This window comes from Hippoglossus hippoglossus, chromosome 7 (genome assembly GCF_009819705.1).
Source record: "Hippoglossus hippoglossus isolate fHipHip1 chromosome 7, fHipHip1.pri, whole genome shotgun sequence".
Classification (NCBI taxonomy): domain Eukaryota; kingdom Metazoa; phylum Chordata; class Actinopteri; order Pleuronectiformes; family Pleuronectidae; genus Hippoglossus; species Hippoglossus hippoglossus.
In genome coordinates, this window is record NC_047157.1 from 6,075,215 (window position 1) to 6,098,372 (window position 23,158).

General features: G+C 40.8%; 1 protein-coding gene across 2 annotated transcripts in view; it reads right to left on the minus strand.

Moving 5' to 3' along the window:
• Positions 1-23,158, minus strand: part of LOC117764601 (plexin-A1-like) — a 261,822-nt gene that overhangs the window by 52,271 nt on the left and 186,393 nt on the right. For both annotated transcript variants that reach the window (XM_034590517.1, XM_034590516.1), the window contains exons 13-18: positions 16,766-16,917; positions 15,221-15,341; positions 14,946-15,082; positions 12,044-12,211; positions 4,586-4,679; positions 2,259-2,495 (exon numbers count right to left, since the gene is read on the minus strand). In XM_034590517.1, the coding sequence (XP_034446408.1) occupies positions 2,259-2,495; positions 4,586-4,679; positions 12,044-12,211; positions 14,946-15,082; positions 15,221-15,341; positions 16,766-16,917 (909 nt within the window). The remainder of the gene's footprint in view (positions 1-2,258; positions 2,496-4,585; positions 4,680-12,043; positions 12,212-14,945; positions 15,083-15,220; positions 15,342-16,765; positions 16,918-23,158) is intronic.

The window sequence follows — 23,158 nt, forward strand, 5'->3', positions numbered from 1 at the left end:
CTTTACTTACTGTTTCCAATCTCATTTCTACGTTTTCCACTTCACTCTCTACAGTCGCTCTGACTAAACATTTCAGGTGAGCTCGGTGTGATCACATAATGACACACACACTCACAAACTCAAAAATTGCCAATTAATTTCCTTTTACTTGTGTCCAATCACTGTCGATGCGAATGAAAACCAATGGAATCCAAATCTCCTGGACTGTGTGCTTCCACACTGCCCTCGCGGCACCAGAAATTAATTACACAAATTGCAGGCAGTGTTATTTAAGAGGGCTCGCGGCCGCAGAGGAGGACGGCAGTCAAAGAAGCTGCTGTTAGTTACTGAAGGACGGGAATAGGCCTTGGAAGGTGTGGACGTTTGCTTTCAGCTTTCAATTATGAATCTGTGAGTTTTTTTTCCCTCCCCGTCTCAGAGACCATGTAAACACATTTGAGTGCTTTTTTTTTTCTAATAAGAGAAAAAAAAAAAACTGCTGCTGAGTGTCTCTGTGTGTTTGTGTGAGTGAGTGTGTGTGTACTTGTCATTATTAATACAAGATAGGTTCAATATGTTTGAGACTCTTGTAGTCATCTAAAAAGCTATCTATCTACCACGAGCTGAGACTTTTTGTACGCCTGCTCCACATCAATACTCTGTTAAAAATCAATGACAGTTCTAAAAGAAAATATAAAACAAGGTTGGATAACTTCACATGTAGAGGGGGTGTGCAAGAGCGATACTGGGCGGGTAAATGAGGAGTTTGGAGAGTGGTCTTTTCTTAGTTGTTATAAAAAAAAAAAGAAAAAAAAAAAGAAATGCAGGGACATAAGTGTAAGGAATGGATTAAACTGTGTTTTCAACTGTTTTAATATAATATGCAATTACCTCACTACCTACACAATTAAATCAACATGTATTTTTCTTAAAGATGCACATCATCAAAAAACTACATTGGTTTTAGGGTTAGAGGTAATATTAGAGGTGTGATTTGTAGGTTTTCTCTGCTGCCAAATATGAAGACATGAGGTTATGTTTTTTGCACAGCAGTGTTTCCTGTTTTATTTTTCTATATTTCTTATTTTCTGTAGTCAAAGATGTTTATGTATATTGTGGAATTATATTTCAAATTAGTTTTATTATGATTCTGGTGACTTATTTTATATTTTTATTATCTTGTCTACCTCATTCTGACCAGTCTGCTGCTGTAATAAGGGAGTTTCCCTGGTGTGGGATCAATCAGTTTTATCTTATCTTATCTTATCAGACATTGTTTCCACTTTACTACTCCACCTGGGAACCTCTTTACATTGCCTGACGTTCAGTGCAGTATTTCTATGTCTGAAGTTTTGCTGCTCTTCTGGATCTTGGATTTATAACTCTTCCTTGTCTGTTATTGTTTGCCTTTGTGGACTGCCTTCACATGGATGACCTAATTGAGGTCTAGTTAACACAAAATGTATTTTACCTAGTTTGTTCATTTGTAGTCTATGTATTAACAACATAACCTTTTATATAGATCCTTTAAGAATAAAGTCCTGTTCCAGACCAGGACATGTATTGTGCAGTATTTCCCCCATTTTGTGGAAGTGATGCAGTCCTGGATTCTAGCATTGAACTCTAGCATTTGGGGTAACATTAGTAGCTGTATTCTAACACAGCAACAACTAGATATAATTAAGTTTGGCAAACTAATTAAATTAGTCCTTTAGATATAAGAACTGTCTGATCTGTTTCCTTATAAGCATCTTCTTCATCTGTACATTGTCTTCTACATAGATCAGCTGGTGAGCATGGTGACTGTCAGCCTTTTACTGTATGTGCCACATGGAAACCTTAACAGGTATCAAAACCTGACATGATGCTTCACTGTAGGTTGGGGGGGGATGCTCTGGCAAATACCGACAGCTGATCCCACCATAGCTTAAAATCAGGGATAACCTTATATTTCAATTTGCAAGTGATTCATTTATCGTCCTCCGGGTACGGTGTGAAAAATTAATTAGCTTGAAATCCAGACGATTTAACACCAAGCAAATGTGACAAATTCGGTGTAAATGTCAATAGCCTCATTCCCACTGCAAAAGCTGTCTGAGAGCAGAAGAGACTCATCTCTTCTGCTCACAGCTTCACAGCATCACAGAACGAGTCCCTGTCAAGTTAAGAAGTGTTTACAAAGGCAACATTGTATCCATGGTAAAAAACAAACAGATCAGAGGAATAATAAAATCAACTACATGGTACGGGGCATGTACAGAGCAAATAACACCTCTGACCTTGAGAATGAGTGGCGATGTGGGTTTGAGCTCGAGTATTCCAGAGGGACTCAGCGGCTCGAACACGGGGTCGGGGTAGTAGCTGAATGTCTCGTTCACCACAACCAGAGCATTCACATTGTCCATGTAGAAGCCGATCTCGTCCGGGCCTGTGCCGGCCTCTGAAAATCCCAGCTCTGAATCGGCCACCGATGGGGCGAGGCACACCATGACTGAGTTGTTATACACCGTACAGTTCTGAAAAGGGAAGAGACAAGCACGTATTGAGGGCTTATGTTTGCAGTCACCAGGAGAATCTCCATTTTTTTTAAATATTTGAGGTAAGGCTGTGAAGAAGGGTAGAATAAAGCTACATACTAGATAATGAGTGTAGACACAAATCTAAATGCTTTTAATCATAATATATTTATAGTTCCATTAAGAAAATAATATCACGGATAAGCAGTCAACAGAGTCTCCGTTTAAAATACTGAGAATAACCCTCAGGTTATATTTTTCTCTCTAAAATGGATCTGTTGGGAACAATAATTCATCCGTTTTGTGCGTCAATGCCCTGTGAAACTGCGATGCTGTTATACTTATTGGAAATGTAAATTGGTTGCAAATTTATGATCAACTGTTAATAATCAGTAATGTGCTGTGTGCATTTGTTAGTACATTTATTACATCATTGCTTGGGAGAATATGTGAATAAACAATAATGTTTGCATGAATTTATAGGGCTGTTTGGAGGACAGCACTTTCGTCTTGTTTTAGACAATTTATCACGGAAGTGTTACCACAACACTTTGAAAGGAAGGAAGCCAATTACTAACAACTGCTTCATTGATTTTGATTGCAGCACATATATATGCACAATGTATATAAATAAGAATAGTTACCGATATAACACAGCCTATTTTGTCGACCTCAACAGTGATAAAAGAAGTAAATATCCAATGAAAAAACATGATGCGTATTATTTGGCTTGTGAATGCAGAGCTATTAAGCTGTCAGATCTGGGGAAGTTTTTTAAATAAATCTACAGATTCTGTTTGGTTTCTGCTGCAATGCAACCGTAATGCCACTCTGACAAAACTAAAAGGAATCACGATGTTTGTTGTGACCTCTCTCAAACAAATCTCTGCGAGCTGACTGTTTTATTGTACCACATCGCACAGAAAGCAATAGAAACCAGGTGAGAAAAATGCATTGACAAAAATGTGAGACACGATAGAATGTTTTGGAAAATGGCTGGTATTTGTGCCGTGACTTGTAGTGAATGGGGGACAACATTCGAAAACATCATCGTGGTCTTCAAGTGCAGAGTTGTTTAATAGAGGACTGTGTGGGATACAGCGATGGCTGTTTGCCTCAACGAAGGGCAGCTTCATCTGCAGGCTGAAGAGCCGTAGTATTGTTTCAAGTCTAGTTCCCTAACACTAACAACTAAAAAGCCTCAACTCACTGCGACAATCATCAAAGTGCTTTGAGAACAGTATCTATAGAGCCCAAGAAACTTTTCAACTCCTTAAAGGGGTTCTGTGTGGATTTGTTTTTTCTTTCTTCTTTATTCCCCGGATCATCCTCCGCCTGGGTCTCTCGCTCACACATGCACACACAGCCTCTCGATTTGTGTCAAAAACACTCATGTGGTGCGGTGACATTTTGAAAAGCTATGTGGCCTGAGGTAGCGTTAGATGTCTGAAGGAGATGTGGGCAAAACACAGAGGCAGACCGTCCGCCACCTTCAGCAGTACCCTTAAAAGAACTTGTCCGCAGATGTGCTTGTGTGCCTGGGCGGGTATGCCTCACTATATATGTCAGTTCTTGTATGGATGATACTGTCTATCTACGTTGTATTCATTCCAAATATCTCTGTCTTTCTCAAATATCTAGTACACACTTGACATTGTTAAGGGTCCCAGAAAGTGCAGTGTCAAAGTTAGTGAGATTTGGACATGCAAAATGTTCAATATTGATAAACTTTGAAAGAAGAGCAGCTCTTTGTGCAGCAGCAGTGTCACAGCGTCATGGCTCTGTGGAGTGGACCGGTCGTTTCTTGCCGCAGCTCAATTACTGCAGTTCACTTATACAGTTTCAGATAGAAAGCTGCAACCAGCATTACCACAGGCCAAGAAAAAAGTCCATTCCAAACAGGCAGGTTTAGAACAGCACTGCATGAGAAAATCTAAATCTAAAGTGGGTATACTGTAGATACTACATGCCTGGGTATGTTGCTGAATGTCAATTTGTGCATATGAGTGGTGTGTGTTTCTGCACAGCCTGCTTGTCTGTTAGTGTGTGTGTGTGCGCTTGTAATATGTGTCAGTCACATCAATACTCACATGAAACGATTCCGCCTGCCCATACTTGGCCCTTATCTTTGGTTCTCGGATGGTTGCGAGGTTGGTACCGCTCACTGTCAGCAGAGTCCCACCACTAGAGAGACAAAAAGGAAAGAGAGTGGGTGATGAGTAAAAAGATAGTCCGAGTTGATGGGTATCTCAGGGTATCTCGGATTGGTAGAGGCCAAACTGCTATACTGTACATGCAAAATGGATATTACTGCAGTGTGCATGGAGCAGTTTGACAAAGGTTCCCAAAGAAAAGGGGGTAATTGGGATGGATTCAAAGTGCAGGATTTTTATTTATTTCCTTAACCTTCCTATCCAGTAAATACAAATGCCAAAACTTGGCTGATGTCCCAAAGAGTAATTTTGTTGGTGAGTGGTGTATGAAGGGAGACTCACGTGGCTGGATCAATTCTTAAACAGACTTAGTATTTTTGTCCATGACCGAGGCTGCTTGTGCATTAGAAACAACAGCTGATCACAAGTTCAGTCAAATTGGCAAGTGTTGAGGATGCAAGTCTGTGGGAAGGTTTAAGTATCCTTCAATGGTGTCCTATGTTGGTCTGACCCAAAATGATATGTGGATTTGTTTCCTTTGAACCCGAAGTGAAGAAGGATCATAAAGTGAACCATAAAACAAAATCTATAGCATGGAGGAACCTGGCCACTTTTAGAGGCAATGGTGTTAGTTCGTCCTTTTCACTGCTACACTTAAACTGGATTTATAAGGTTTTTATGAAAGATGTCTTCCTGTCCCAATGCCTGCCTTGCTTTTACAACGGCAGTTCCAACTTCTGAGTACCCTGCTCGGTTTCCTGCACGGAGATCACTGCCTTTCACTGCAGTGCCTCTGAGAAATATAGTGTCTAAGATTCCCTATTGTGTGTCTTTCTGCAGGTTCCCCACTGCCTAGAGGAGGATGTACTGTCCTCTCTTTCACTTTTGTCTGAAAGAAAAGGCTGAGATAATAATGTATCTTGAAAATGTCATAAACAATGTGCAGCACTAAAGCATATTTTAAAACCTGGAGTGAATTTCCGAAGGGTCGTTTAGGCCTTGGTGAAGTTTGTAGTTCAATCCACGGTTTTAATATCTCATTAAAAAAAGGATCTCATTTCTCTTGCTGGTTGGACTGTAATACGCCTTAGTCTCTACTCAGAAGTACCTGTGTCTGACAGCTGAATCCACTTTCTACACTTCAAAGATGAGTGTTTTGAAGATTCACTCCCTCTGTTGCTGTTACGATATGGGCTCTTCGCAGGGGGATACTGCTTTAGCTTGTCACTGCCCAGACTTAAACGAAACTAGAGAAGTCTCTTTTCTTTAGACAGATTTGCCACATGTCTCCTGGTGTATTGTTCTTGTAGCTCTGCTTGAACATTGAAGAGATTTATGACAAAGTATGACATAAAACTTTTTTAAAACAGCCATCTTGGTATACAGTATCTGGACCAGTAATCTTTGCAGACTGTACACTGTGGAGTCTTGTGGGAGCTGGCCCTGTAAATTACCTCCTGTTCCTGTCGCCTGTATCCCTTATACCTTTCTTCATAATAAATTAAATGGCTTTTAGTAACCTTACATGTTTTGTTTTGTTTTGTTTTAACTTGAAGGATGCTCAGAGAATGCAAACCTCCACCAAAGCTAGCACCCTGTCCCGCAATGTTTAAGAAGGTGAAAAAAAAATCAAAACCACTCTTAAAGATATTGGATTATTCCTTGGCCAATAGCCTTCAGCAGAGTTTCAAGAAAATTGGTTCTGTAGTTAATAAATGAACAACAATGAAAAGATAACCCTCTTGGAAGAGGTAATGATGCAGTATGTCCACAGACCAATATAAAAGTCATATGAGCAGACCAAATGAGTATCACATTATGATAGGTTGTGTTGTGGCAATATGTCACTCACTGAGACAGAAACAAGCCTTTATCTCTGGCCCTTGTGTCAGCTTTCCTCTAACTCTGCTCAGCACGACAACAAAGCTCAATCCTTCTGGTGAGTTACCGCATGTAGCAATTGATTTCTGAAATGTGCAGGTGTCTTCTTTGTAGAAGTTAATCGGACACCTACGACTTACGTAATAAGAGCGAACAGCAGAGTAAGTGATATGGTGATTCAGAGCATGAGCCTCTTCACATCTTGGATAGAGTCGTAGAGAGTCTAATGTGAGACATTCTCCCCCTCCATAATCAAGGAAGACTTACAATACCAGCAAATGGTAATGATAGGGAAGGACAGGTGTAAATGATAAAGGTAGACTTAGCATCTGCTACATCACTGATAACTCTGCCTATTGTTCTCAGCTAAGTGGGTTTTCCCCCCCCCCGTAGTTTGGCAGCCTTCCCATTTCTGGCTACGGAGCACGAGTCTGACTCATTCAGTCTCAGTGGAGTCTTTGTGATTGTAGATGTGTGATGGGGTCATCAAGTGTTTGGTATATTGACAGCTCACGTACTGTAGATGATTTGCTTCTACTTTCACACACTTGTATTCACTATTTGTAATGCTGTAATCAAACAAGAGCACTGGAATCCTCAAGAGCTAAATTAAGCCAATTTGTGTGCATGCTCGTTATCTAACTGTTCCAAATTTTTAGCTGCCGTCTTTTGTAAAATGTGTTTTAATGTTTATCAATAAGTTATTTATGCTATGCTTTTTCTGTGAGGAATGACTTTGTAGAAAGTGTAGTGTTGTGTTTGCATTCGGCTACGCTTCAATTGCAAAGCCACTGTCTCCAGGCACTAGCTGATTGTGTTCAAACTTGCCGGTGTAGTGATCAGAACAACGGACAACCCCGCAGCATCTGTGTCAAGTGGACGACCCACAGAGGATGCCGAGAAAGAATGAAGAGACAAGGGAGGAGAGATTGGTCAAAACAACAGAGACTGATGGAAAAGAATGTATCCTTCATCTATCAGTTGAAATCTGAGCTCACTAGACAGTGAGATGGATGAGCTAGCAGCCCCTTTTTAAGGAATCGGAGTACCTCAAAGAGACATGACCACAGGAGGATACTCCAAATCCCAACACTGCCATTGACAGCTTTCAGATGGTTCAGTTTGGACAGAAATAAATGAGAGTGTAGCGATAGGAGGTGATGGGCTTGCCACTTTCATTAACAACACCATGAAGGAGAGTTTCTACAACATTGAACTGACTGTTGCATGGTACAATCTATATGAGGTACCTAGAGAGTTCTCATATACCATCTTGGATGTTGTTTACATCCCACTCTCTACTAACCAACAGCCCCCTGTGATGTCACCTACTCTGTTGCCAAAGTATCCTCTCTACCCCAGCAGCCCAGGGCCTCCTGATGATTTTAAGGTGTCTGCCTTAAAATGCACTGAACTCCGGAGAAGGTGCATGTGCGAGTGAGACACTCTGCAGTCTCTGCCGGGCCTCCTAGTATTATTACCATAGAAATCCTAGAGAATTCCATGTGAGGACACAGCAGTGGATTCCCTGCTGGATTCACAGCGAGCGAGTGGGGGGGGGTGACGCTTCTAACGCACGACAGACACAAAAATAAAAAATAAACAGCCTCTGCTTCACCTCTCACATGAAAAATGCGGTAGTTGTTGCTGTCGTGAACACGTCTGTGCAGAAAACCTCCTGCTGTGTGAAAGGCAGACTGCAGGTAAACTCTGTAGCCTATTCTCCGGATTTTACCCGCAGGTCATGTCTGAAAAAGGCAGAAGTGAGACACTTCAGTTTAGGCTGAGCTCTATTAAAGTCTGCCACGATGTGGTACAATTTATTCTGAACGAATCAAGTCTGTTCTGTTGAGCAAAGTCTAATTAACGTCAAAAAAGTTAAAGTTATGTCTAAAATCTATAAATGATGCTTTTTTTAAATTCCCCTTTGAATATATATTAGATCTTTGATGTGTCACAGCAAAGGATGGTCCTCCTTGAGTTGTCTTTCTTTAGTTCGGACTTTTACTATGTAGTAATGTAATCTGTTTAGCTGAATTATATATAAATAATATTTAATCCTTAGTTAATCCTTAATCCTTTATGAATGCAATAAAGCCATATTAATCTGACACTTTAAAGCACATAGTTGCCAGAGTAATGCTTTAATACCCGTTTGTTACATAGAGTAAACTGTATTTGCTCATATACTATATTGGATGTTAGAAGAAAGAGAGAAAGTAAAAGAAAGTTGTATAGCATAATAGCACTAGGCTCTATATAACAGAGATGAAGGCAGCTGATTAACAAGGGAGCAGTGGAGCTGAGGCCACATTCAAATGAACTGATTTTTAATTAGACATTTATGTCATTGCCACAAACACACCATGGGACAAAGGAGCCTGCACTTATATAACGCTGTGTGTCCGGTGTCTCCTTCCTCCTCAGCTTGATGAATATTTGTGCTGAGTCCTTCTGTCCCTGTTGCTCCTCTCTTTGTCTAACTGTCTCTTTAGCTCAGGTACACGCTTCAGGGAAGAGACAACAAGACAATCAGGATAAACTCCCAGGGATAGCTGGGGAAATCCAACCACTGTTGTTAGCGTCCCACTCTATATGCTCTGCCTCCCACTCTTGCCATCTGTCACTGCTGTCTCTGTTTTCCTTGTCTGTTTTTTGGTCTAATCTTCCTCTCACTGTGACATATATGTTCTTTCCCACTATAAGCAAGGGATTCTTCAAAACGTCATTTCTAAGTTTACCGTAGCAGCACAGTTACCTCACGGGAAAACCTGACTCGTCAAATAGTGGCTGAAAAAAAGGAAACACACAGTAAAGACTGGACCACACTTAAAGTGAAGCAAAATCAGTGTGTTGGCTTGTGGAGGAAAAATGCGTCTGCATCAATACTTCAGGTTTAACTTTTGTTAACTTTGACACTTGAATTTGGTCGGTGCCAATAGTCAGCCGTATCGACAAGGCTAATGGAGAGCCAAGGAGCCTATAGCAGCTCATTAGCTTTGTTGCTCCATCCTCTTTTTTAACACTATGGATTGCTTCCAGAAAAGAGCCATAATTTGCAGATAGCTAGCTACAAAAAGTATTAGGGCCATGTTGAGGGAAAAGTAATGAGATTTTGAGGAAAAATTCACAATATTATGAGAATATAAATTTGCTTTACTTTACAAAAGTAAAGTCTTAATATGATGAGAAAAAAAAGGTAATTCTTTTAGGCTACGTGTCAGGGGAATATCAGAAGATCAGCCTTTGGCCTGCGTTAAAATGAGGAATATGGAGCATCTTGTTAAGTTATAATATAGGTTTGCAAATAACCTTTAGGCTCTTTAGCACCATATTAGTAAGTATCAGGACTTTGAAAAGATTGCACAAGGAACTGTTTCTCTTCTGAATAAAGAACACACACTTTATGTATGGTAGTGCGTGACTGACTGTATATCATGGGTTATATCTGTGTGACATTCAGAGGGGTTTCACAATGAGATTGGTTGAAGATTTCACATGTGGAATTAGTGGAACTTTCTTTCACACTATTACAAATCTATTCTTGTAAAATTAGGATTTTTTTTCTCGAAATACATTACGACTTAATTCTCATGATATTATGACTCTATTCTTTATTACAAGTGTCTTCTCAATTACAACTTAATTCAAGTAATATTAGGAGTTAGCAGCACAGTACAGTGAAAACTAGCTATAGTGACGATTGCTAGCATGTCAGTTGTTCAGTTAGCTCTCTAATTACATGAGTTTACTAAATATTCCTGCCATGTCCCGACCAATCCTCTACCTTTTCTGTGGGAGTGCGAGGAAGAACATTATTATTTCACTTCCTGGTGTGACCTTTATGCTTGTAATAAAGTGAATACTGTGGTTAATTAATTTGCACTTTCAGGATACTGGGGAAACTGACGGCTTCCTGTCTGAAGGCCTGGATTTAGTTCAACCACTTTACCAATGGTTATGCAGATCAAGCAGCACTGAAGCAGTAAGAAGATTTAGTACCTTGCCTAAGGGCACCTTGGCAGTCCTTGCTGTAGAAGTGGCAATCCTTTTTCGCATCTGCAGTTGGTTTGGGAGAACATTTAAATATTTTGGACCAAAATTGCTTGTCTAACCTCTAATGCAACCCAAATAGCTTCCCTCGCTGTCCCTGATGAGCCCTCGTTGATTTATTTTTGAAGTCCTCTGTCTTCTTACTAAATGGAAAATCATCATTCCATCCCCCCCCCACACACACACATACTTCTCGTTTTTTTGTCCTCACCGTCTTTCATCCACTCTATCTATCATCACCCAAGCACAATGATAATGCTCCAGAGGCGTGCATGTATTTGCACAAAAGCAGACAATGAAGCAGATATCAGCCAATATGATATCACATCTCACTGGTTGGTTATACTTCACACCTGAGCCAACGTGAGGGCACTGGCTGAAACGCATCAGCCAAATAAAAGCTTCTTCTATAGCTGTAACAAACACACACACACTTTGTGTTGCCATTTGTGAGGTGCAGGTGCAATGTTTTGTGGTTTTCTCGGCCTCTGGGAATCAGTGCGGTGTGTGTGTGTGTGTGTGTGTGTGTGTGTGTGTGTGTGTGTGTGTGTGTGTGTGTGTGTGTGTGTGTGTGTGTGTGTGTGTGCGTGCATGCATGTCTTCTTTATGTGGGATCATCACCCCTGAGTTAGCTTCCAGAAGTAGAAGCCTAGTTTTTAGCACAGACAGACAGACAGACAGACAGAGACACACACACACACAGTGGGTGTGCAGGGGCAGTGATTGGGCCTCAGCTGTTTCTCGGGCCAGTCCTACTGAGCAACAGGGAACGGGGCAGAATTCATCAACACCCTTCTCTAACAAACTCTGCATCTATCTGCTACCATCTACTGATGAGTCACCAGCGGGAAGGAAGCAACAGAGAGAATAAAAGAAGGACAGGGAAGGAGGGAGGTAAAATAAAATGAAACAGGGCAACGTTTTGTCCAGCAAAAAAGCTGAATAACAGAAGGGATACAGAAAAGCAAATGCAGGCTCCAGTAAATTATCTGATATAACATTGATTGAATTGGCTTATTCAGATGGTGGGTAACATAAAAATACTTTAAGTCACTGCATGTTCACAGAAGGTAGTTTGTAATAGACATAACTGTACTGTAGATAAATTCTGAACTCTATTGCAAGCTAGTATCCAGCTTTGACATTTTCTGACAGGACTTAAATCATATAAGGAACATCAGGTGCCAGCAATCTGTGAGTATTTGAGGTTGCAGTAAATACTGAAGCAGTGGGTGAAAAGTCAACCACATTCCGTTTGGGACCAGGAAAGGATAGAATCAATAAATCAAGCAAAATGAGAAACCTTTGCTAGAGCGTGTCCTCCATAGTGATGTTGCTCTTATGCGCAATGCTTAGTTGTGCAAGGTCTTAATTTATTTAAGTGGAGATATACATCGTGAACCTAAATGGACGAAATACAAGAAATATTCCAGTTTAGTAAATCGTACCACACTGGCTTACCTGGCAATGCTCCAGTCAGGTTCAATCCTCAGGACAGTGGGGTCTTCAGTGTAGTTAAACTTGACTTCAGGGTTTCTCAGCTCAGCGTCGTCGATGTCCACCAAGACCGATGAAGTGCCTGCTGCCAATCCAGCTGGTGTCACACACACTATCTCACGGGCCTTCCTCCTGGATGGACACAGGGCAACAAGGAAACATTGGTGGAAAGTGATCAATTAGGCATTTTATAAATTAAAGAGGGAGTCCAAAAATCGGTCAAGTGCTACATTTCCAAAAAGCTCTGGAAATATGAACATATATGAATATGTAAAACTAAACTTTTAAAAACAATTTTCGTAGGAAAGTTTATTGAACTGAGCCTTGAAATCTGTAAATGTTCTGCTTTTTCACAGGAATGTCTAATAACGAGAAATCTACAAATAAAATACAGGAACATAAAAAGAAGAAAAAATGAACTATTTTAGAGAAAGCAACAATTCACATATGAACCAAGAGTCTGCCCACTCTAAAAGAATTATAATACTAATAAAGAGTAAATGATTTCTTCCTTGTGCCAGGGCAAGCCTCAAATACTGAGGTCAAAGCGTCGACATGTTTAATGACTTCCTCATTATTCTTGTAATTACCAGTGTCTAGCCTGAGCCCATTAATCTAATTCTCTTAAAATCATATGCTGCTAATTTGATTGAATAATTCCACTTGTGGCCATCGCACTTCAGCCAAAAAAGCCGGTCAGGTCCTGTGAAATGACCAATTTCCTGGCCTGCAGGAATCAGACTTTGTATCTTCACTTCAGCTTCTGATCACAGCAGTGAGTCCAAATTTAGTGCCACAGCTTGGTTTTTATTTTCATTTTTAAATCACATTTATCGAAGCACCGACAGATGATTTTTAAAAGCTGGAATTTTGATTACACATTTCATACCGTAGGAGGTACTTAAGTTTGTATTTTTAACTCTGCCAAGGAGCTTATGTTTTTTGTTTGGTCTGTCTTGTCCGTTAGTCAGCGGAAGTGCACACAAACTGCTGACTGTGAAACTTGGTAGAAGGACGCAGTATGGGCCAGGACAAAACACATTAAATCTTGGCAGGGATCTAAACAAATGTGATGTTACAGGAATTTTGTTTAAGTTTCCCATTAGCATTTCCCACATAATTCCCCCAAAACGCAAATAAATTTCGCTGTCACACGCAACAGATTCAGTTGACCGTGGGAGAGAAAGAACTGCATCGCATACCAACTGCAGGTGAAACTAAAAGGTTTGACGGTGCATAAATGGTAAAGACTTTGTGGATGATAGAACAAGTGACCATGTCTCAAACAGCATTGCCAATAGTGCTGCACACAGCGATACAAGGCAGCAATGGAGCAAAACAACATAGAGATCTCCTATGTTCTTATGAGGAGTCTAAAAAAAGAAAAGAAAAGTAGAACATGGCTGGGCACCACAGTGTTAAAAATTAATGAGAAACAATGCGTTGACATGGTGCGATAGGGCATTAGCCTTGGCAGAGGTATGTGCTCTCACAAAGCCCTTCTAGTTTCTTATAAGTTTGGGTGAGCTCGACAAGACGGATTCTAATCAACTTTGTGTCTATGGCATTAAAGTATTGAATATTGAATCTTGTGATAGTATGTTACTCTTTAATAGCTTGTATTTCTTTTATATCAAAAGAAGTGAGATAGGTGTAGTGTAGGGATGAATAGTTTATAGGTCATGTTTAATCTTTACACTTAGTCTACTATGATTGGTGCTTTGAACAGCATCAGTTGCACCAGTCACAAACACTGGGATGGAGGTTGTGTGTCTTCATGTGTGTACACAGTGTGTGTGTGTGTGTGTGTGTGTGTGCGTGTGCGTGTGTGTGCGCATGTCCCAAAGGCAAAATAAAATTTTCAATTGAAGTCTTGTGCGCAGTGCCCAGTAGCTACATTATCTAATATGTATTTAGCACAGTTGAGTGGTGGCTGCTTTTCTGGGCCATGACTTCACAGGAGTGACACATGTGTGTGTGTGTGCCTGTGTGTGTGTGTGTGTGTGTGTGTGTGTGTGTGTGTGTGTGTGTGTGTGTACTTTAATGTAGTATTGCACATTCTTTTGTGTCTCTATACACCATGGCACTCACACATAGGGAGGGAAGTGTGTATGTGATGGAGAGAAAAAGGGAAAGAGAGAGAATCCACAGTATCTCTGCCCTGTAACCATAGCAACCCCATTTACCAAGAACACACGCCCCAGCAACCTTCACAAGACGCCACAAACACATGGGCACAGTTAGGGTGCGACAGATAAAGGCGGCGTTGAGGTGACTGAAGAGTTGTGGTGATGTGGAATCTGTTGGATTACTGTGAGGAAGCTGTGGCACAGATATAACTGCTGTGACATCAAAGCTACCATACAGTTGCTTCAATGGAGATTAGCCGCGAGAAGCTAATCCATGCATGTGACATGCAAGCAACTGTGGTGATAGTTTGGATTTTTTTTCCATGCACCAGATTAAGGAGAGCAGTGCAGACAAATAAAAGCTGTGTGTTTGCAAGCAGCGTGTGCATACACTCTTAAATGCAAACATTAACACCCCCCCACTCACACACACAAAAACCTCCTAACCTGACACACTGATTACATGCTAACATGTGCATGTAATATCTGTATGCTGATGACATTTTTCCACATTAACAAATCTGTTTACTTATGCACCCATTACATTTGTTTATCTGTCTCTTGCGTTATCCACTGTACCCTCACTCATAATTAAGAACTTGTTTTTCTATCTAAAGTATTGTTTATTTGTCTTTTTTCTTCTCTAAATCCTAACTAATATCCTCTGCTGCCACGTTCCCATTTCCCCGCAGGGATCATTAAAATTCTATTTAGACTGACGAAAATTTGCTCTTTACTTTTTGAAGTAGCAAGGCTGTGGTCCTATGCTGACAGACACGTAACTGCCTGCGTTCAGGTTGCTTCCCTCGATGGTGACCCTGGTGCCGCCGGAGATGGGCCCCTGAGATGGCTGGATACGGGTGAAGTATGGAGTCTGGACAAGAGAGGAGATAAACACAAGTTTATGTCAATTCTCCAGTTCCTAGAGATTTTTCAAGGCCCCGTGTTGCAAAACAACAACTTGAACAAAATGCCAGTTGGAAAACCTTTGTTGTCATTGTATGGTCCTTACCACGAAGGTGAATGGCCTTGGCGACAGGGCTCGATAGTCGTTGACACAGTCCCTCACACACACCTCCACCTGAGCCTCTTGCACCCTGTAGCCCGTAGCGTCGTTCAGCAGACACACTATTCTGTGGATGGGAAGTTTGAAGGATTGATGAGGAAGAGAGGAGAAGAGAAGAGAGTAAGAGGTCAGGGTGTTTCTGTTGTTGTGGTGAATCAAATTTGTTCTTTAGAAACGGATTCACCTTAGAAAGAAATTCTATTTGGGCCATGTTCAAGAAAAACATTCTGATGAAAAAATTGACTTTTGCAAGAATAAAGTCAAAATATTACAAGACCAAAGGGAAAAACTAATAACATTTTTTTGGGGAAATAAGCAAGATGAGAAGAGAATTGACTTTTGATTCTTTCTCCGGATTAAATAATTTCTTTCACACTCTTTTCAAAGTCCTGATACTTTTAGGCGAATGTGGTGCTCATGTGCCAAAAGATGAAGTATTTCGTTATTTGTGAAACCTTTACAAAACTATAACTTAACAACATGCTCCATTTTCCTAATTTTGACATAGGCAAGAGGCTGATCTTATGATATTCCCCCAGTAAACTGATACAGAGCCTAAAATTATGATATTTATTTTAGTGAAATTACAACTTTTTTCTTGTAAAATTATAATTTGTTGTACATTACTAATTAACCTTTATAAAAAAATACACAACTATGCCAAAAATAGATCATAAGCAAGGACAAAAACAACCATAAACCTCAGCCTATACCTGCAGCCCCTGTACTGAGTTTTAGACGCATTAAGACTGAATGAACCATCAGTCACATCATCACACTAGACCACTGCAGCAAAAATACACAATGGATTTGAATCCATGTCTCAGGAGTAGTGAGAGAAAGTCAAAATAAAATAAAATGAATCTGACTATGAAAGAAGGAGTAATCTAAAAAAGATCACATGTTTGAAGTGGTGCGGAGATTTCAGGAATAATGTGGTGAATAACCGATGTGTGTGCAATATTTGAATAGTGATGCCCTCGATCTCAACATGCATCATTTCCCGACTAACTGCACTGCAGAGAGATTGTTTGATCTGCGTGAACTCAATTCCTCAGCCGTGTAGGACCCTGCAGAGGAGTAAATGTCAGGATGGAGGGATGAGAAAAATAAAGGAATGAGCGTATGCAGGGAGTAATGGAGGGGGACGACAGGTGGAATTTGCAGACAGGAGAAAAACCTGATGTCAACGTCTTTTCAGCTGTTGAATAAGGATACACCTACACAGGAACACGCTCAGTTATCTTTCTTGGTGTTTGATTGGTCAGGATGAGAGAGGTACGAGATGGTGCTGTCCTTGGTGCGGATGTGTCCTCACATCCACGAGTGTGAGCTTCAGTGAGAGAAAGCTGCTTCTCTGCACGTGACTGTAAAGGCTTTGATCCGTGTCGGTGCACTTTATGAGCATACGTATCATTTTCAGTTTGTGCACGCCTTTCGGTGCATGTGTGTTTAACTACCTGTATTTGTGTCCTCTGTTCCTGAACTTACCTCTCAGCGCTCACGTACTCCTCCTCGATAGGCACACAGGGCACCTTGCCCAACCTGACGCCCATCTGAATGTCTCTGAAATGCAGACCCAGGTTCTCCCCCAGGATGGTCACCCTGGTTCCCCCCTGGCGAGGCCCCGTCTCAGGGAACAACTGGAGTTTGCCAAAAAGAGACAAAAGAGTTCATATTATATTTACTACTTTGACCAATGGCTTCCAAAGAATGTTCACATTAAACAGACATATTACACACACACACACATACACACACAACAGTTAATCCACAGGTTCATATTATATTCTTCATATTCAAGTGTGAAAATGGCCCCACAACATGACACAGTTTAAACACTGTCAAACAGACATACACACAGGCATAACACACATTCACACACACAGGCACACACCATACAGAATTGCTTGTATCAGGTGATTCTAGCTTTAATGAAGAAAAATCACCCTCTTGCCTTTGACAAACACTGAGAATGAGATAAAGAGAGGGCAAAATAACAAGTTAGGCCGACACAGAACCAAAGCAGCATCATCTCTGCGGTTTAATTGAAACTTATTACGCCGGCTTGGCTTTGTCAGCGGGGCTGTGGCGGTGTAACGCGCGGTCACACTGCCGACCCATAATGTGATTTATCTAGCCAGATTATGGCGCGTAACGGGGACAGGTGTGGTGTGACAAAACAAATATGGTGACTGATGGACGGTGGCTGTCACGAACACACACACACTGCGGCATGGGCATACACACACACACACACCTAATCCCTAACAAGCATCACAAGGTAATTATGTATAATCTGTCCATTGCCCTGTTCTTCCGAGGTGCTTGGCTGAGCAGACAGCCCAGTGTGGAAAGGCAAACTGAGGCGCTGACAGTTTGGAGGCATGATGCTGTTATTGTACCACAGACAGTAACAAACAACAGACCGTGACAAATGGTGATTTCACCGGTGTGAACTAGTTTAGGGGGTGAACAGTTCGTGTTGCCACACAGATGAGATGTAATCCTAAATTTTTTATATGGAGAAAGTCTGCAGAGACCCTGTACCTTGCTTCATGACCAAATGCCTTGCACAAGGGCACCTCTGACTCATTGATGGAGGCAATATAAAACAGTATGAGTCAGTGACTTTGGACTTAAAGCTAGGTCTGGTAATCCCAGAAAAGCTAGCAAGAGCAGGCTACACTTTGAAAATATGCAAGCACTGACTGACAACTGCTAGAAGACGACTTTTCAGTGACTCCATCACTATCCTCTGGCTATCATCTCTGTCATCTTTTTTATTTGAGACAACTGTATTTATTGGTGCTTCGCGACGTGAAGAAGATTCCACCAAATAAGTGTTTCAAAAACAACTTACCGACGCTACCTTAAACAAAATCAAATCAATGTTTGCATGTACAACTTTGGACAATGCAGAGAAAATAATTGTAATAGAAAAGAGAAAAAACGACAACAAACAATTGCATGAAACTGCTCAAATTGAATCATTATCAGCAACAACATGTATTGACAACCTCAGGAAATCAAATAAAAGATTAAAAAAGTAGAATAAAAAAAGTTTCTTAATATTACCACAAACGAAACATCAGTACAATCACACAAAAACACACTTATGGACTTTTGATCTTTTTACATCCAGTCTAAGTACCTAGTTTCTTTTAAATGAACCTAAACTTCTACAGATTTCTAACATCTACAAACTGTCAGACCATACATTTGGCAGCATTGTGCGAGTACCACAGTACTCTAACTAAAACAAAGACAACTTCATCAGCAGCTATACAGATCTTGGCACAACTATCTGTCATGGGGTTTAAGATAAATATAATCTAATAATAATCATTGTAATGTATGACATTTAATGTGTTGCTGTATAGCAAACTATCTGTAAAGCGACAGTGAAGATGTGAACTTAATGGAGAGATGAGGAGGGAGACCCAGACAGAGCAGTTGAGGGATAATGCTGCCCACTACTCAGAAGCTGAAACCAGTTAGGCACCAATAGAGCTGCTGCCCTTTGGTCCCACAAACACAGTAGCTGCCAAACACTGGCCAGAGTGAAACGCCATCAAGCTCTCGGGAACGATATGGACGGCAGATGTCTGGGTGTGGAAATGGGGCTTCAGATGGTTTTGGAAGAAAGAAGCCATGATACCACGAAACCCAATATCAGCTATAGCCACCAAGGCCTGGCATGTGAACGGTGGCAGAGCCGCAGACTGGGAGGCAACAGAGGAAGAGAAGGAAGAGCGCTGTTGGGTTAGAAGTGATTACTAACATTATCGAGGGGTGGGACCAGTGAACACAATGGAAACATATCACACTGCACACACACACACACACACACACACACACACACACACACACACACACACACACACACACACACACACACACACACACACACTCAGCAGGGCATGGAAACAGGCTTCAGGGGACATTATTAGAGCTTGCACATATGTAACATTAGAACATAATGTCTGTGCTGCAGAATTCTTCTCACTACTAATGTACAATGCTACTGTACTTTTACCTGAAGCTGCTCTTGACAATGGATTTTGTCTGTTTGAATCCCTGCACAGCCCTCACAAGCAACTATGACTATCTTTAAAGGGACACTAATAATCTGACCTTAGACATTATTAGGATTATAATGTTAAATTAGTTGCTAATAGAATACTCCGTTCATGTTGCTATTTACACGTTGAGCATAGTCTGATTATGACTCACATTACTTCATTTGTTAAATGTTCCTGCCAGAATAAAAAAAAAACATCCAGAGATAGTTACATGCACCATGCTGCCATATTCAATTTTCAATGTTTTCTTTCTAATTTTGTAAAGACTTTAACTCCTCCTGTCCAGCAGGATTCTTTAATATGATTAAGCTGTGTACATGTCTACACATTGACACTAAGGTTGGAATACTACCTTGTCTTATTTGATTATTGATTATTCCAAACATGATCTTACTCAGACTTAGGTAATCAGAAAGTACAGTTTATTCAGGCTACTGTCTTAATCTGGTTTACATCAAAATAGTGGTAAAGGGTACAGTTAACATGTCTGTCAGGAAGGGGAAGAGTTATAATTTAACCATTTGGATGAATGCACCCTTTTCAAACAATGTAATCCAAAAACAGTACATCAGGTAACGGCATCATGTGAAGCGTTTGGAAGTGTATTGATATTATGTATAAGGCTACTGTGGTTCTGCAGCGTCCTTGTACGGCACTGACACTGACTGGGTCTCCGATCACAAAAACAGGGCTTCACGGTCCTGAATGATGTTTTACATGAAAGGCAATCTGCATGTTTAAGCTGTATCCACCATTAACTGTCATTTTCACTGACACAGCTAAACCAGCCTTGGTGCTTGTGGTGGCGCCATCTGTCGCTCCTCATCCATATTTGTGAGAAGATAGGTGAGGTTTTGAGAGCCAGGGCCTATTTTGAGTAAAGTACCACTTTATACCACTTCCCCAAACAACAACTGGAAATCTCAACATCCCTTAAAGCATGTGAGGGTTGAGAATATTTTAGTGTTGGATGAAACATGGCTCACCAACATTAAGTAGGGCTGCCAACCAGACACAGATTCCTAAGTCAGCAATAACACTGCTTCCTATCAACCACACTATAATCTCCAGCTATGTATCTGAAACATGATCGCTGTGGTAAGAGAGATGGAGCCAGACCACTGTACCTCCTGGCTGCTATGAATGAAAGAATGTTGTGTTTGTGTACATGATAATATTCCTCAGACATATGACAGTGGATTTCCACTGTAACCTCACAAACTCTGGGAAGTATACAAGTATGGCACCACATAACAAGATAACTAGCGCTTACTGAGCCCGTGGGCAAGCAGGCAGATGCCACAGTGTGGAAATGGGACCTCAAGCAGCTCTGGACTCACGTTACAGTGATTTGACACAACACCACTACATCCAGGCACATAACCACCACTCTCCGGGGAATGTAAAGTACAAACACCCCAAAGCTGAAAATGTTTTTTTGGGGGAAGGATAGTGATCTGATACAACCATGAGCACTAACTAACAAGCCTCAGGATTTAACTGCAAAAAGGACAACAGATACAAATGTTCCACATGAGCAACCAAACTGATTTTCTGAACACATGGGGCCCCGAATGCTTGTGGATGCGTGTGTGAGTAAAACGCCCTGCAGACCCTGCCAGATACTAGCCACTAACCAGTGAACCCTGGAGGCAACGGGCAGATATTCAAACTGAATGGCAGCTTTGTTACGACTCCATCATTTAGTGTGACAGTGCATCCCCTGTTCGCTGTTTTGTTTGAGGGGAGCATTTGATTTTTCCCCCCCCCAAACAATCACTGATGACTTGTACATATTTGGCTGCTTTGACATTATAAGTCAACACTGAGGCGACATCAGCCGAGAGAGTTTGCAGAAGTTAAGCAATTTTGTGGAGAGTCAAATATGAGGATGTATGCTGTGTAGGCAAAGATGAAAAAAATAGTTTCCTCCGCTGTTTTACAATTTTAGGATGCCTTGGAGCTAAATAACCACTTAGGCTTTACATTAATCTATAGGGGATTCATCTAATTGATCTTTGTTACCTTTGACATTATTTTTCGTCCTATGTTTGGCCACTTCTTTTAAATACCACAGACCAAGAATCCAGAAGAAGTAAAGTCCTGTGGCGTCACTCTGAGGTGGTGCGGCCTCCACATTGCAGGCCGGACCACACAGTAGCCACATCAAATCATCAATATTACAGCAGTGGTTTCCTAGTAGTTGTACACATATCATGTGTGTGTGTATATGTGTGTGTGTGCTGTCACATGGTAAACTGGCTGTGGTCTCAGTGGTAACCAATGGCACATTAGCGATGGAAGCAGCAGCCATCAGCTGTTGCAGACTGGGAAAGTTGTCTATGTGGTCAGAGAATAGTTTGAGGATAACAGCTAAAACACTTTAAGTCAAATGGGGAGTATGGGAAATCCAATTTGCAGTGGTTCTTCTTTTCTTTCTAGGGAATTCTGCCTCAAACAAATAATCTATAAAACCAGTTATTATGTTCAAAAAACCTGGCAGTACTGAAGGGGGAATATCATTTTCACAAAAGTGGATTTTAGGTGTTGCGAGAGTGTAATGTTATTGAAGGATCTTTGTTTTCGATAGGATCAACTCCTGCTATTTGAATGTGTTCGGGGTTATTGTCAGCACATGATTAACAAGAACACTGACTGAATAGAGTCAGGCAGTGTCAGGACAGTTTGAAATCAAATGTTTTAGACACTGCTCCTCAGACACAATAATAAACTAGTTTTTTCCTAAGAAGACTAATGTCCTAGACCTAACCCTTGACTTAATGAAGAAGCTTTAAATTTGCAGGTCTAACTCACACTTGGTGTCCACTTGATGGTCTCTTCACATAAATAATCGAGGATCCAAATGAATACCACCTGAGCTTGTTCCTGATGTCTACAAGTATTGATGCTCATGATAGCTGATGGACTTGACAAACAGAGGTTGTTTCTTCTACCTCTGCTGGAAAGGAATGTAATTTAGATAGACAAAATGAATCAAGAAAATAGGGACAATTGTTACTGTCAAAATGTCTCCTTTTCTTTTTCATTTCTCTTTAGACATTTCTGACTCCCGGTCTCATTCCATTTGTACAGTTTTTAAAGATAAAAACATCACTCTCACTCTCCTTTATCCATCTTGTGTCCTTGTGCACACACACAAAGATGCAAATACATGGACACAAGTGTATGCACACAAATTAACAGGTATACTTTGCAAACGTGTGACCAGACCCCAGGGTGTCCCGCCTCTCGCCCAATGTCAGCTGGGAGTGGCTCAAATGTTGTCATCATCTCGCACATTAGACATTTTGCTACCTCAACTTCTAAAGGTTATAATCTTACACTACGCCAGTGGTATTGACAGTTGTCGGCCGAGAGTTGAAAACTAAGAATCACACGGCCCTGATGCAACAGTATATATTGAAGAGAAAATCCCTGTACTCTGAGATTCAGTTGAAACAGTTAGTAAGTCTTATTTCTTATGATATATACACAATAAGTGAAAAAAAGACAGCTGAAAGAAAATAAATTGTCCCTCACTCATTTGATCAACAACCGGGGCTTTACATATTGCAGACAGATAATTCCAAGTGGGAATAGTGTCAGTTTCTGTACCTGATCTATAAATATAGTATTTTATCTGTTGTTTTGTGAAAGCTAAAATTGTTTTCCCTCTGTTTTTAGCCCACTGAGATTATGATCTTTATTAAAATGAAACAATCTGGACCTAAAATAAATAAAACATGTAAAAATGAATCAGATGAGCCAGAAGATCTGCGACAGACCATTTTTGGATTTT